The following is a 16,214-nucleotide window of genomic DNA, read 5'->3' as shown; positions in this document are numbered from 1 at the left end:
GGGCAAAACAAACTTAAATAACACCCATCCCAAAACCCCAACAAGGAACAGGTGAAAACAATTAGACCAAAACAAACGAAAAGGAAAAAGGGATCGGTGGCAGCTAGTAGACCGGCGACGACGACCGCCGAGCGCCACCAGAGCAGGAAGGGGAGCCACCTTCGGTGGTATTCGTGACAGATTGCTGCCTCTCTGCTCTGCTCTCCTATAGGTGTTGGTGTTTGACTTTGGCAGTGAGGTGTATGTGTGGCACGGTAAGGAGGTGACTCTGGCCCAGAGAAAAGTTGCCTTCCAGCTGGCTAAACACCTGTGGAACGGAACCTTCGACTACACCAACTGTGACATTAACCCCCTGGACCCTGGAGAGTGCAACTCACTCATACCCAGGTATGGCTCACAGACACTTATACTCAGGTATGTTTCAGACACTCATACCCAGCTATATATCCACTCATATTCTGACTCCCACACAAACATGCAACACACAAAGTATAATAATTACCAGGAAAACATTTCTCTTTAAAGTCCACCACTTTCAGTTAATTTGCGTTTACAAATAACGTTGAGCTGCCTTCTTAAAACCACCCAGGTGAGTACAGGTTGTACAACATGCCCCCCCTCCAATAGGTACCATAGCCAAGTTTTCCACTATGTGTAAACAGCTAAGAGGCTAGGGGAGACTCCTATAATAAATGGGCAGGAGTGTCATCGCGCCACTCTGCACGAAACAACCTGTCTCTGCCTCTATGCCCATGGACAAGTTGGTAGGCTTCTTGAATCGCACTTGCCAGGTTGTCATTGGAAATATGAAATGGTTCTGAACTTAAATGCCTGGAAAAATAAAGGTTAAAATATTTGTTTCCTGTGTTTTATATCATATTGTACAACAGCTGTGAAAACTAACACTGTAAATCTGTGAAAACATTTTGTCAGTGTTATTTCCTGATAGTTGCTGGTTGAAAATACAATCTACACAGGACCTTCTAATCAGCAGGTTTGAATGTGCGGGTGTTTTGGCTCTCCGTAGTGACATCATCATGAGGTAAATTGGTTAATAGACCAATAAGAAAGAGTTCCTTTCTGCTAATAACAGCTAGTTTTCCCCTCCCCACTCAGACCACTCTGAAAGTCCTAGCAAAATTATTGCTTGAGAAATAGATTTTTGCTTAAAAAAATGTAGCCATTTAAATCGAAATATTTTACAGAAATGATATTGATATAAAACTTCTGCATTGGGCCTTTAAATAAAATATCAAATTAAAAGCTACAAATAGCCTCTGTCCTCTCCACCTCTACCTCTCCCATTCCAACTCTTTTACCTCTCTACCTCTCCTCTCCCATTTCAACTCGTACCTTTCCACCTGGCCTCTATCTCCCTCTGTCGAGTGCAGGAAAGGCCAGGGCCGTCCAGACTGGGCTATGTTTGGAAGGTTGACGCAACACAACGAGACCACCCTGTTCAAGGAGAAGTTCCTGGACTGGACAGACTCCAAGAAGGAAGGTACCATCAAGAACGGCCATGAGCACCTCAACGAAAACAACAAGGTACAGCTCCAAATAGTTTTTAACATATTTTATTTTGTTCACCTCCTTTACAACCCTTTGTCCTGTAGCTTCTCAAGCGTTCCTTATTAGAAAGTAAGCCATAATACTGGCCTAAATCATACAAAATTTGACAAGACAACAAAACCTACTTCTGTTCCAACAACCCATCGCCCATTTCCACCTCTCCTCCCTCACAACAACCATCACACGCGTCTTAACCTCCCTACTCACCCTTTCTTCCTAAACCCTTTTTCTTGCTTTCCCCTCCCCCCAGGAGCAGCAGAGCCCGGAACAGAACATGATGCGGGCCTATGATGCCTCTCTGATGCTGCCACTGCTCCAGACCCCGGTTCGTACGGTGTTGGATGGGGTGGACCTGGGCCGGGGCTATGGCCCGGTGGCGGGGGATGACCGCAGGCACTTTGAGATCAGCACCACCGCTGTGGACATCTGGCACATACTAGAGTTTGACTACAGGTGGGTGTGTATGGCTGTGTAGCAAATGGCACCATATTCCCTACATAATGCGCTACATGTAAGTTCTGAGCAGGGCCCATAGGGTACTGTATAAGGAATAGGGTGCCATTTGGGATGCGTACTATGTGTGTGACGCTGTGCGGTTGGGTTAAAGGACAATCGGAAAATTATATCTCATATCCTACAGCCGGCTGCCCAAGCAGAGCATCGGACAGTTCCATGAGGGAGACACCTATGTGGTGAAATGGAAGTACATGGTGAGCACAGCAGGTTAGTATCGAGCCACATCTCTACACCATCACACACCACAAAGTTCTCTTTCTCTCTCTTTTTATTTGTTTATTTTTTTTGTCTCTCTTTTCCTACTGTCGCTGATGACACACTTGAAACCAGGGCAGGAGTTTGAAATCTGGATTTTACCTCGGTTTTTTAACAGAAAGACACCCTGTGTTCCTCTCTTAGACTGAGCACAACTAACCTTTGCGTAAGCTTGAACATATCCTCCTTGATTTATACACTTTTCTTCTCCATGTAAAGGCCATATAAAGATTGCCCCCTGTCACCCCGTCACCCTCTCTCTATGTTAGGGTAATAATTAACCATCACATAAACTCATGGCAGGGCCAGCCCCGTGCAACCAAACAGTAATTCATATCACTACGAGTGGGAAGAGAGTGTGATTAGTTTTATTGGTTAGCAGTAGTGTGGCTAGTTCTCTTCCGCACAGAGGGAGGGAGAGAGAGACCATAGGACTTGTCAATGTATGGGCTGCTAAACATGCCAGCCGATTACAGTAATAGAGTATCATCTTTCATAGTACACAGATACAGGCACACTGATGTACCATTGTTGTGTGTATGATTTGACAGATACACCGAATGTGCACAAGGGGTGCTATTCAGAAAAATAATAATAATTTTTAAAAAATATACCGTTCCAGTCAAAAGTTTGGACACACCTACTCATTCCAGGGTTTTTCTTTATTTTTACTATTTTCTAATATATTTTAGGTTCTTCAAGAAGCCACCGTTTTCCTTGATGACAGCGTGGCACACTCTTGGCATTTCCAGCTTCACCTGGAATGCTTTTCCAACTCATCCCAAACTGTCTCAATTGGGTTGAGGTCGGGTGATTGTGGAGGCCAGGTCATCTGATGCAGTACTCCATCACTCTCCTTCCTGGTCAAATAGCCCTTACACAGCCTGGAGGTGTGTTGGGTCATTATCCTGTTGAAAAACAAATGATAGTCCACTAAGCGCAAAACAAATGGGATGGCGTATCGCTGCAGAATGCTGTGGTAGCCTTACTGGTTAAGTGTGCCTTGAATTCTAAATAAATCACAGACAGAGTCACAGCATAGCACCATCACACCTCCTCTTCCATGCTTCACGGTGGGAACCACGCATGCGGAGATCATCTGTTCACCTACTCTGCGTCTCACAAAGACACAGTGGTTGGAATCAAAAATCTCAAATTTGGACTCTCAGACCAAAGGACAGATTTCCAACAGTCTAATGTCCATTGCTCGTGTTTCTTAGCCCAAGCAAATCTCTTCATCTTATTGGTGTCCTTTAGTAGTGGTTTTATTGCAGCAATTGATTCACGCAGTCGCCACTGAACAGTTGATGTCTGTTACTTGAACTCTGTGACGCATTTATTTGGGCTGCAATTCCTGAGGCTGGTAACTCTAATGGACCAATCCTCTGCAGCAGAGGTAACTCTGGGTCTTCCTTTCCTGTGGCAGTCACCTGGAGAATTGTTTTGCAAATGTATTAAAAATATAAAATGGAAATATGACTTTTACATAAGTATTCTGACCCTTTACTCAGTACTTTGTTGAAGCAGTGATTACAGCCTACATTTTTCTTGGTTATGTTTCACCGTCGGGATGGTGCCAGGTCTCCTCCACTCGTGACTCTTGGCATTCAGGCCGACGTGTTCAATCTTGTTTTTCATCTACCAGAGAATCTTGTTTCTCATGGTCTGAGAGTCCTTTAATTAAGTGCCTTTTGGCAAACTCCAAGCGGGCTGTCATGTGTCTTTTACTGAGGAGTGGCTTCCGTCTGGCCACTCTACCATAAGGTCCTGATGGGAGAACCTTCCAGAAGGACAACCATCTCCACAGAGTAACTCTGGATCTCTGTCAGAGTGACCATCGGTTTCTTGGTCACCTCCCAAGGCCCTTCTCCCCCGATTGCTCAGTTTGGCCAGCTCTAGGAAGAGTCTTGTTGTTTCCAAACTTCTTCCATTTAAGAATGATGGAGGCCACTGTGTTCATGGGAATCTTCAATGCTGCAAAACATTTTTGGTACCCTTCCCCAGATCTGTGCCTTGACACAATCCTGTCTTGGAGCTCTATGGACAATTCCTTCGACCTCATGGCTTGGTTTTTGCTCTGACATGCACAATCAACTGTGGGGATATAGACAGGTGTGTGCCTTTCCAAATCATGTCCAATCAATTGACTTTACCACAGGTGGACTACAATCAAGCTGTAGAAACATCTCAAGGATGGTCAATGGAAACAGGATGCACCTGAGCTCAATTTCCAGTCTCATAACAGTATGTCACAACAATTTATAGTTGCTCATTCGAGCTGTTTGTGAATCCATGTCTCTGTCTGTTGATCCTAGTTGGGAAGAGGCAGAATCCGGACGCGGTGAGGAGCGCAGGAGCTGGGAAGGAGAAGTGTTCCTATTTCTTCTGGCAGGGCCGGAATTCTACCGTCAGTGAAAAGGGGACGTCAGCGCTAATGACTGTTGAACTGGACGAGGAGAGAGGAGCACAGGTAGTGTGTGTGCGTGCGGGCGGGCGCGCCAGGGGAAAATGACTGCCCCCTCTCATTGAAGTAAAAGGCTGTACTGCAGGCCTTGTTAGCAGAAAACAGGATCCCCATTATAGTTCATGTAAAAATGTCAATCTTTTTTTAGAGACAATCATGGTACCAATAATTGCTTCTATTACCCCAGATGTATGTCATTGAACCGATTTATAAAAATAAATAAAAACATTTGAAAAATGCATTCAGAAGAAGTTAAAAGTACAATTTAGTTACTAATGGCAGCCTGTAGTACCCCGGTCGGCCTTCAACTTGAATTACTCAATGAGAAGGGGCGGCACTAATCTAGCATATAATGTCAGTTCCTGGTGTAACTCAAACTTTTCATGGTATGTCTCCATGAGACGCACGCCATCTTAACAACCATTTGGCTTCAATGCGCTGTTGAGTCTTCACATAGGAATGCATGGTGTCACGTCATCGATGGCTTTGTCCATTCATATATACAGTCATCCATGCGTGTGCGTGCGCCTGCCTCCTTGTCCGTGTGTGTATGTAACCACTCTCTCCTCTGCTCTTACAGGTCCAGGTGCAGCAGGGGAAGGAGCCTCCATGTTTCCTTCAGTGTTTTAATGGAGGGATGGTGGTCCATGCAGGGAAGAGAGAAGAGGAGGAGGAGAACTCACAGAGTAAGTTACCATCCACACCTTTCCCTCTCATGTGTCTGTACGTTGTGTGTATGTTCGTGTTTGTTATATTTGGCAACACTTTACCTTAAGTTGCCCCTATACGGACCTAACTGCATAGTATTAACTGTAGTAACAATGTTTCGTTACATAGAAACTGCTATGTAATTACACTTTTATAGAGAGGTATAGGTTATTACCATCCCAGGGCATCATCTTTCTCACCTCTAACTCCTCTCCCACATCAGATGACTGGCGATTGTACTGTGTGCGGGGGGAGGTCCCGGTGGAGGGCCACCTGCTGGAGGTAGCATGCCACTGCAGCAGTCTGCGCTCCCGGACCTCTATGGTGCTTCTCAGCGTCTCTAAAGCAACCATGTACGTGTGGCATGGCTGCAAGGCCCAGCTCCACACCCGCGACGTGGGGTGCACTGCCGCCGACAAGATCAAAAAACAGTGAGTCCCAACATTCACAACACTTTACAATGATTTCTTTCCTAGTATTCTGACATGGCAGGCCGAAGACGGCACATTCATTCTCCCTGACATGTTATTGTTCAGTTGGGGTTAGGGTAATGGCCTACCGTGCCACTGTGAGAGGTCAAAGGGCTCATCATGAAGACGATGTTGAGCACTCGCTGATATGATTTGTTTGAAGTCTAAATAATGTTGGTCTCCAATCCAATTGAATAAATGGATCTCATTAGTATAACTGTGTTCAATAAGCCTGGTTCAGGCCGTAACTCTTTTAACAGTGTGTGCGCATGCATGCCATGAGTGTGTGAGCCATACAGCACCTGGGAATGAGTTAGTTGAATGCTCCAAGGTCAACGGGATTGATGTCACAGTTGGTGTAGTCGAAGGTTCTGTTCCACAGGTGTTTAGCCAGTTGTTTTTATGCAGGTGTCCGTTGGAGGCGGGGCTCCACAGCAGCAGTAAGGTGACCATCTATGAGTGTGACGAGGGGGCGGAGCCTACGGGATTCTGGGAAGCTCTGGGAAGGAGAGATAGGAAGGCCTACGACTGCATGCTCCAAGGTTAGAGTCCTTTTTCTTTAATTAAGGGTCTATTTCTGGTAGTCCACGATCCCCCTGGTTGGTTGATGTGATGACCTTCAACCTTTGATCCACAGATCCAGGGAAGTTCAACTTCACCCCTCGTCTCTACCAGCTGAGCAGTACGTCTGGAGAGTTTGTTGCAATGGAGTTCTTCTACCCAGCCAGAATAACGGAGGAGGTCAACTCACTGCCCTTCCTACAGGAGGACCTCTACACTGCCTCTCAACCAGGTACTGTACAGGATATACACACACATACAAACTAGGCTTCGGTGTATGGTATAACGTCATATTTCGAAATACCGATGGTATGATTTTCAAGACCATAAATGTTTTTAAGATCTAAGGTGTCAAATGTAATTATATCCAGCTCAGTGCTCCAGCTATGCATTTGGTTTGCTAACTTGCTAGCCAACCAAGCTTATTGGTTACAGCAGAGACATTCAATCCCTTCCTGGATCAAGATCCCTGTTGCCTAAATTGTTTTGTGCAAAAAAAACACAAAAAAAATAGGGATTATTATCCAAGTGGGGTTGATTGTCTCTTCTGTAACAAAGAAGCTTGGTTACAGCTTGACATCTAGCCACTTAGCTAGCAAGTTAGCAAACCAAATGCATCGCTTGAGCCCTGAGCTGGACATAATTTGATACGTTTTAGATTTCTTATAGTCATACTTCTAAGCAGTTGCTTATACTCAACCCCCCCCCCCAAACATTTTATTTATATATATTATGTATGTATGTATGTATGTATGTATGTACGTACGTACGTACAGCTTGCAATTGCTGTGCGCTTTTCTTCAAAACTGCAGTTAATGGAAATTATTTAGTATATTTTTGAGATATATCTAGTTCTAGAAATGTCAGTATATTTCATGGAGACCTAATCTTAACAGAAAGCTAGTCCTATAGCGATGACCCCAATAATATAACTCCATAGAGATACACTAGCTTCCGTGGCTATTGCAGGTTGATTTGCAGCAAAAGGAGAAAACCTACACTGAACATAAATGTAAACGCAACATGTAAAGTGTTGGTTTCATGAGCTGAAATAAAAAAAATACCAGTAATGTTTTATTCGCACAGAAAGCTTATTATGCTCAAATTTTGTGCACAAATGTGTTAATATTCCTCTTAGTTAGCATTTCTCCTTTGCCAAGATATGTGTGACATATCAAGAAACTGATTAAACAGCATGATCATTTCACAGATGAACCTTGTGCTGGGGACAATAAATGCTAACTTTAAAATGTGCAGTTTTGTCACACAACACAATACCACAGATGTTTTGAGGGAGGGTGCAATTGGAATGCTGACTGCAGGAATGTCCACCAGAGATGTTGCCAGAGAATTTAATGTACTTTTTTTCTACACCAATCAGCCTCCAATGACGTTTTAGAAAATTTGGCAGTCCAACCGGCCTAATTTTTTTAATGTACTTATTATTATTACATTTTTTAAATAGCGCCCCTTGTGTGCACATTCAGTAATACTGTATACCCCAGTGTAGTACAGACACGGTATGATGGTCTAAAAATCACGATACTGCCCAACCCTAATACACATACACTAACAAATCTTACAACATGGCTAAAGACTACACTACAACATGTCACATAGATTTGAGCTCTCATTGTGTATGTCTATCATGACATCACGTCCTGTTCATCTTCCTGTAGCCCTCTTCCTGGTCGACAACCTCCACGAGGTCTACCTGTGGCAAGGCTGGTGGCCCCAGGACAGCGAGAGCCCTGGCTCTGCCCGTATCCGCTGGGACGCAGACAGGAAGTGTGCCATGGAGACGGTGCTGCAGTACTGCACAGGTACTTGAACACAATTTTATTTTTATATTTAACCTTTATTTAACTAAGCAAGTCAGTTAAGAACAAATTCTTATTTACAAAAAAAAAATTAAAAAATCTAAATATAGGACATAACACACATCACGACAAGAGACAACACTACATAAAGAGAGACCTAAGACAACAACATAGCAAGGCAACAACACACAACACAGCATGATAGCAACACAACATGACAACAACATGGCAGCAACACAACATGGTAGCAGTACAAAACATGGTACAAACATTATTGGGCACAGACAACATCACAAAGGGCAAGAAGGTAGAGACAACAATATATCACGCAAAGCAGCAACAACTGTCAGTAAGTGTCCATGACTGAGTCTTTGAATGAATAGATTAAACTGTCCAGTTTGAGTGTTTTGTTGCAGCTCATTCCAGTCGCTAGCTGCAGCGAACTGAAAAGACGAGCGACCCAGGGATGAGTGCGTTTTAACACTGTGAAAAACCTTTAACACAATGTGACTGGCAGAATGGGTGTTTTATGTGGAGGATGAGGGCTGTAGTATATATCTCATATAGGGGGGAGTGGGTTTTATAAGTAAGCACCAACCAGTGGGTCTTGCGACAGGTATACAGAGATGACCAGGTTACATAGGACTATAGAGTGCAGTGATGTGTCCTATAAGGAGCATTGGTGGCAAATCTGATGGCCGAATGGTAAAGCACATCTAGCCGCTCGAGGTGTTCAGAACAAGGTTAAGGGTAGAGAAAGCTTGTTGGGCACTATCACTCTTGTTGTAGAGCGATTTACACAAAATCCGGGGAGTGGCCAGCTGAGTATGACTCTCTCATCTGCATATAAATGGATGAGAGAGCTTCCTACTGCCTGAGCTATGTTGTTGATGTAAATGGAGAAGAGCGTGGAACCTAGGATCGAGCCTTGGGGTACTCCCTTGGTGACAGGCAGTGGCTAAGGCAGCCGATGTTCTGACTTTATACACTGCCCTCTTTGAGAGAGGTAGTTAGCTTACCAGGCCAAAGACTCCTCAGAGACACCAATATTCCTTAGCCAGCCCACAAGAATGGAATGGTGTATGTGTATGTGACAAATAAAATTTGATTTGATTTGATTTGGTCTACCGTATCAAAAGCTTTGGCCAAGAAAATAAAAATAGCAGCACAACATTGCTGAGAATGAAGGGCAATGGTGACATCATTTAGGACCTTTATTCTCTTTTATTAACCGTTTTCTTTAGCTACTTGCTGTTAGACCCACAGGGAGAGATCTGCTCCCTGCCGTCCCCCTTAAAGTAACTAACATTGGCCTTCCGGATAGCCTGAGGGAACTTATTTCTCACTTGCCTGAACGAGAGCCAGTCAGCCTGAGTATGCGTGTGCCGAGCTTTTTGCCAAATGCAATTCTTGAGGTGGACTAACTGTGCAAGATCAAGGTCGAACCAGGGGCTGAACCTGTTTTTCAGTTCTCATTTTCTTTATGGGGGCGTGTTTGTTAACAATACCACTCAAAATATCAAAAAAGACAAAGAAAACCAAACAAAATAAACCCTTATAAGATGTAAAGTGTTGCTATTGACTTAGTTGATTTTGAGTTTAATGAATCTTGCTCACAGATAAAACTGAAGAAATGCAGAATTTACGTAATAAAAAAATTGCTTAAAACATTACAGGAAATGTTTTCATGGTGGAAACAAATGTCGAAATGTGATTGTTAAAAATATAATTTTAGGGAAAACATTTATGAGCTCGAGTTGTTGTACAGTCTGACAATAGTGGTTAGAGCGTTGTTTTTCAGGCGGTTTGTAAGTGCACTTATACAGGACAGTTGGTGGGTTGTTTTCAGAAGCCTGGTTGTGTAGTTGCCTCTTTTTGGAGGGAGCAGGTCATGCAGAGGGTGTTCAAGACATTTCCTTCACCAGGTGCACTGCAGCCTGCTCTGCAGTGACGGTAGCTGTGGTTAGACTGCTCCACCTCTGGAGATGATCCACAGGGCCCTCCTCTGCACCCTGTCAAGTTGGGCCTACTGCTTTTTTGTTGCGTCCAACTAACACTCCACCGTATTCCAGACAAGGCCTGACCAGTGTAGTGTATTATGTGACCAGATCTTCAGTGGGTAGGCCATTTCTGGCAAGAACAGTCGAAAAGTGCAGGCGTTTTGAGGCCTTCCTCACTGACTGCTCCACATGTGTCTCACCGCTGAGGTTAGAGTCTGGATGAAAACCAAGATACTTGGACGATGTTACCACTGGTACTTCCTGTCCCCCTAGGACGAGTGGTGAAGGTTGGTTCTTAAAAATCATATCCAGATTTCCAGACTTTTCCCCATTCAAGAGCATGTTGTTGGATGTGTCCCACACGTCCAGCTGGTTTGCCTCCAAGACCATGGATGTGTTCTCCTGGATGTTGTGGTGTGGCTCTGGACAGCCCTACATTCTGCATACCCAGTGTCCAGAGTGTCACTGAAGACAGTGTTTCTGGTGTGCCACAAGGGGCCATGGTTTCACCATATCGGTTTCTCCTTCATATGTCCACCCAAGGCCACCTCTGATCAAGGGCTGAAAGTGCCATTCGCCATCACCCTCACCCTCTGCCTTCTTCCGGTGGTGTAGCTGTGGAGCCAGACTAGTAACCTGGACAGTTCAATGTCAGGAGCTTTGCGTAATCTACTCTATCAAAGGCTTTGGACAAACAGTAACACCCTCATCCTTGTTTGGTTTTCTGGAGTCTGAAGATGTCAGCCAGGAGTGTTTGGATTTCACAAGGGCAATAGTAATGCTCGGCTTTGGGAGGTAGGCATACTGGTTCGTGGACTCAGAGAGGACTGTTGGCATGAGTGTTTTCATGATGAAGCTCTTCTGGATTTTTCCAATGCATGAAGTTAGAGATGGGCCTCCAGACACTCACTCATCTCATTGTACATGGGTTTGACACTTTAGGTATGGGACACACATTGGCAGTCTTCCAGGAAGCTGGAACAGTCCCCTGCCGGTAGGAGGTGTTAACAATGTGTGTGATGACAGGGGCATGCTCTTTTAGTAGCCAGGCTGGAATGCCATCAGGCCCACATGCTTTCCTTGGGCTGAGTCTGATCAGCGCTTGCTTTATCTGGCCGTTGATGCACAGCTCAACCTGCCTGGTAGGCATGGGCAGGGGGACGGTGGCGAGAGGTGTGGTGCTTGTCCATGCCTCAGCGAAGAAGCCATTTAAAACATCAGCCATGTCGTCTTCAACTCCCTCGACCTGTATGTTCTCTCCTGATGTTTTCTTTGGTTCCAGTCCTTTGTTAATGAAGTCCCACCATTCCTTGGGGTTTTTCTTCTTTAGGTCCTGGATTTCAGTTTTGTAGTAGTTTTCATTTGTTTCCTTGATAAGCATTTGCACTGTGTTTTCTCAATTTCATGGTTTTCCCCATCTGTTGAACCGTGTTCTGTCTTTTCCTGATGGCAGCCTTTATTTGTTCAGTCATCCAGAGCTTCTCCCTAGTGTTGTTGTTTTTCTTATTTATGATTGGCATGCATACATTCAAGTGCAGTTTGAATGCAGGAGTAGAACGTCACCACCTTTGCATGAACGCTCTCCATCTCATCAGTGGCATACCAGTCAGTACTGGCCATACACCATGCCAAGGATGATATACCTTGTTCTAGGTATATCATCAAAAGAGAGAGGGAATGTGGAACTGTTTGATTTATACTAAACATAAAAAATGTTGCCCCCCCCCACCCCCCACAGAGAAGAATGAGAAGAAGCCACCCAAGGCGTATCTGATCCATGCGGGACTTGAACCTCTAACCTTCACCAACATGTTTCCATGCTGGGAACACAGAGAGGACATAGCTGAGATCACTGAGAGGGTGGGTCACCTATCCATCACCTGTTTCCCATCCCATACCCTACCCATTACACCAAACACATCCCTATCGTCCACCTAAATATCCATTAGATCTACATTGCTCAAAAAAATAAAGGGAACACTAAAATAACACATCCTAGATCTGAATGAATGAAATATTCTTATTAAATACTTTTTTTATTTACATAGTTGAATGTGCTGACAACAAAATCACACAAGAATTATCAATGGAAATCAAATTTATCAACCCTTGGAAGTCTGGATTTGGAGTCACACTCAAAATTAAAGTGGAAAACCACACTACAGGCTGATCCAACTTTGATGTAATGTCCTTAAAACAAGTCAACATGAGGCTCAGTAGTGTGTGTGGCCTCCACGTGCCTGTATGACCTCCCTACAACGCCTGGGCATGCTCCTGATGAGGTGGCGGATGGTCTCATGAGGGATCTCCTCCCAGACCTGGACTAAAGCATCCGCCAACAACAGGACAGGCTGTGGTGCAACGTGGCGTTGGTGGATGGAGCGAGACATGATGTCCCAGATGTGCTCAATTGGATTCAGGTCTGGGGAACGGGCGGGCCAGTCCATAGCATCAATGCCTTCCTCTTGCAGGAACTGCTGACACACTCCAGCCACATGAGGTCTAACATTGTCTTGCATTAGGAGGAACCCAGGGCCAACCGCACCAGCATATGGTCTCACAAGGGGTCTGAGGATCTCATCTCGGTACCTAATGGCAGTCAGGCTACCTCTGGCGAGCACATGGAGGGCTGTGCGGCCCCCCAAAGAAATGCCACCCCACACCATGACTGACCCACCGCCAAACCGGTCATGCTGGAGGATGTTGAAGGCAGCAGAACGTTCTCCACAGCGTCTCCAGACTCTGTCACGCCTGTCACGTGCTCAGTGTGAACCTGCTTTCATCTGTGAAGAGCACAGGGTGCCAGTGGCGAATTTGCCAATCTTGGTGTTCTCTGGCAAATGCCAAACTTCCTGCACAGTGTTGGGCTGTAAGCACAACCCCCACCTGTGGACGTCGGGCCCTCATACCACCCTCATGGAGTCTGTTTCTGACTGTTTGAGCAGACACATGCACATTTGTGGCCTGCTGGAGGTCATTTTGCAGGGCTCTGGCAGTGCTCCTCCTGCTCCTCCTTGCACAAAGGCGGAGGTAGCGGTCCTGCTGCTGGGTTTTTGCCCTCCTACGGCCTCCTCCACGTCTCCTGATGTACTGGCCTGTCTCCTGGTAGCGCCTCCATGCTCTGGACACTACGCTGACAGACACAGCAAACCTTCTTGCCACAGCTCGCATTGATGTGCCATCCTGGATGAGCTGCACTACCTGAGCCACTTGTGTGGGTTGTAGACTCCGTCTCATGCTACCACTAGAGTGAAAGCACCGCCAGCATTCAAAAGTGACCAAAACATCAGCCAGGAAGCATAGGAACTGAGAAGTGGTCTGTGGTTACCACCTGCAGAACCACTCCTTTATTGGGGGTGTCTTGCTAATTGCCTATAATTTCCACCTGTTGTCTATTCCATTTGCACAACAGCATGTGAAATGTATTGGCAATCAGTGTTGCTTCCTAAGTGGACAGTTTGATTTCACAGAAGTGTGATTGACTTTGAGTTATATTGTGTTGTTTAAGTGTTCCCTTTATTTTTTTTGAGCAGTGTATATTGCAACCAACTCCTCCTGTTGCCGACTTATTCCAGACTGATTTCCTCCTGGCCAGCCCGAAGTTTCGAATTGGCAACCCTCAGGGTACTGAGGATAGGGGTGGGATTGATTTTGAAAGTGTGTGTACTCACCACGTTTATTTACATCTTTGTGTGTCCCAGGAGGCAGAGGTTTGTAACCAGATAATTCTGGTAGAGGATGTGTTGGCACGGCTGTGTAAGACCACCTACCCCCTGGCAGACCTGCTGGCACGGCCCCTACCCGAGGGAGTCGACCCCCTACGCCTGGAGATCTACCTAGACAATGATGACTTTGAGGTGAGGCCACGTCCACACCTACGGTACCATCTGCTCCCTGGTGAATTATGACTTTTTTGTCTAGGTTTGCCTGGGCTCAAACCATACTATTACAGGTTTGTCTACTCGATCTGGGGCTAAGCTATGTTTGCCTACAATAATGAGACTCTCTCCAGTGTGTGTGACAAGGGATCATACTGGAACATTGTACACTGGTAGTCAAGGCAAACGGGTCTAAAACAGTCCTTCTTTCTGAAATCCACACAGTAATCACACAGGAGTGTCCTTCAGTCTCCTTGAACTTTTTGTTGTCTGTGTTTTTATGTACATAATATGTTCTCCATCCCTTCATCGCCTTCTGTCCTCATTTTCTCTCTCTGGCTCATCATGTGTTTACCTGCCAGGGTGAAGGGGCTTATGGGAAGGTGAGATCTTTGAATTGAGAGCACAGGTGGCCCCAGATATGTACACAGCGTCCTCACTTTGACTAACTAGATCACCCATAATCCTGTGTGTGTTGCTTTCTGTCTCACCTCCCTCCTCACTCTGTGTCTGGATCAACACACTCTCACTCTGAACCTCTCTTGCATGGTTTGGTCTGTTTCAACTCACTAAGTAATAGCTTTGTGGATTTCCTGCACTAGATGCTCCTGGAGTGATGAACTGGACCACTGACCATGTTGTGACCTTGAATTTTCTTGTGGATATTGTTTTTTGCAACTCATGGGTATAAGGAATTTCACAAGAGTTGATATAGCGGTTGACAGATTTTGTGTTTATTGTGTGGTAACAATGTGTATTTGGCCCCCCTGTAGAAAGCTCTGGAGATGTCGAGGGATGAGTATGAGGTGTTGCCAGGTTGGAAGCAGGTGAACGTGAAGAAAGCCAAAGGATTGTTTTAGTACGTTGGACAGAAGGCTTGACCACCGGATGACATCATCAACAAGCGACGGTCAGTGCATCGTGGTTCAGTTGTAACAGGAGCCCGCCACTGAGAACTCTTTAATTTAACATTTCACCCCTTCATCTCCGGACTGGAGAAGGCTTGGGAACACACACTTCTGAGAACCCTACCCTGGTTGGAGGGAGGGAAGAGGAAGAGAGACACAGTGGTGGAAGGAGTGAGGATCAACAGAGTTGTGCCAGCCTCGTGTATAGTTTTCTTATTTTCTTATTTTATTTGTATGTGTTACCAGTTTTGTTTTGTAATTCTAAATGTGGGTAGTTCAGTGGTGTGCGGGTGAATGTTAAGTGGATGTTTGTAATGTGTCGGCACCCGGCTTTTTAAATCCACACTGTGTGTGTGTGTGTGCGTGCTCGTGCGTGCTCGTGTGTGTGCGTGTGCGTGCTCGTGTGTGTGCGTGCTCGTGTGTGTGTGCTTGCTCGTGTGCTCGTGTGTGTGTGTGTGTGTGTGCGTGCTCATGTGCGTGCTCGTGTGTCTGTTTGTGTGTGTGCTTGCGTGCTCGTGTGTCTGTTTGTGTGTGTGCTTGTGTGCTCGTATATCTGTATGTGTGTGGGTGTAACCATGCTTTTACAGTATCGCCCGTACAGCAGTTTGTCTGCGAGCAGGAGAACCACTCTGTTTGACACACCCCAAACAGACTCTCTGCAAGCTGTTCTTTGTGCATTTGAATAAATCATTTATATTTATATTTACTCCATATTAGGAATAAAAAGCCTTTTGAGTATTATCTGTGAGATAAGAAATTAAATACATTGTATTGTTATTCATGTTGAGGTTGTCATATGTTGATAAGTAGTTGGACAATAATGCTCCTTTCCCAAGAGACTGTACATGTCGCCATTTTATTGAACAAATCATGTATCTACTACATTCTGAAGTGTCTGTTGTCATTGCTAGGCTGTCCTGCATCATTCAGGTGCTCAGATTGAAGAGAATTGTTGTATTTTACAGGCATGAATTTACAGAATCTTATAAATTCAACGTTGTATAGTGCCTTGCTTTTATGTACAGTTTATATATAGAACAATATTAGTCTGTGTTTTAAAGACTC

General features: G+C 45.1%; 1 protein-coding gene across 4 annotated transcripts in view; it reads left to right on the top strand.

Annotated features, from left to right (window-relative positions):
- LOC110490717 (supervillin) overlaps positions 1 to 15,101 on the top strand; it is a 146,894-nt gene extending 131,793 nt beyond the window's left edge. For all 4 annotated transcript variants that reach the window (XM_036944313.1, XM_036944314.1, XM_036944315.1 and 1 more), the window contains 14 exons: positions 212 to 387; positions 1,392 to 1,545; positions 1,820 to 2,022; positions 2,210 to 2,292; positions 4,656 to 4,810; positions 5,385 to 5,490; positions 5,736 to 5,943; positions 6,391 to 6,524; positions 6,620 to 6,775; positions 8,223 to 8,366; positions 12,102 to 12,223; positions 14,065 to 14,220; positions 14,604 to 14,624; positions 15,015 to 15,101. In XM_036944313.1, coding sequence (XP_036800208.1) covers positions 212 to 387; positions 1,392 to 1,545; positions 1,820 to 2,022; positions 2,210 to 2,292; positions 4,656 to 4,810; positions 5,385 to 5,490; positions 5,736 to 5,943; positions 6,391 to 6,524; positions 6,620 to 6,775; positions 8,223 to 8,366; positions 12,102 to 12,223; positions 14,065 to 14,220; positions 14,604 to 14,624; positions 15,015 to 15,101 — 1,905 coding nt within the window. The remainder of the gene's footprint in view (positions 1 to 211; positions 388 to 1,391; positions 1,546 to 1,819; positions 2,023 to 2,209; positions 2,293 to 4,655; positions 4,811 to 5,384; positions 5,491 to 5,735; positions 5,944 to 6,390; positions 6,525 to 6,619; positions 6,776 to 8,222; positions 8,367 to 12,101; positions 12,224 to 14,064; positions 14,221 to 14,603; positions 14,625 to 15,014) is intronic.
- Positions 15,102 to 16,214: the final 1,113 nt, after the last annotated feature.

The sequence above is a fragment of the Oncorhynchus mykiss genome, chromosome 15 (genome assembly GCF_013265735.2).
Source record: "Oncorhynchus mykiss isolate Arlee chromosome 15, USDA_OmykA_1.1, whole genome shotgun sequence".
Taxonomy (NCBI): Eukaryota; Metazoa; Chordata; class Actinopteri; order Salmoniformes; family Salmonidae; genus Oncorhynchus; species Oncorhynchus mykiss.
The sequence above is the reverse complement of the archived record's forward strand: the minus strand, read 5'-3'. Positions and strand labels throughout refer to the sequence as shown.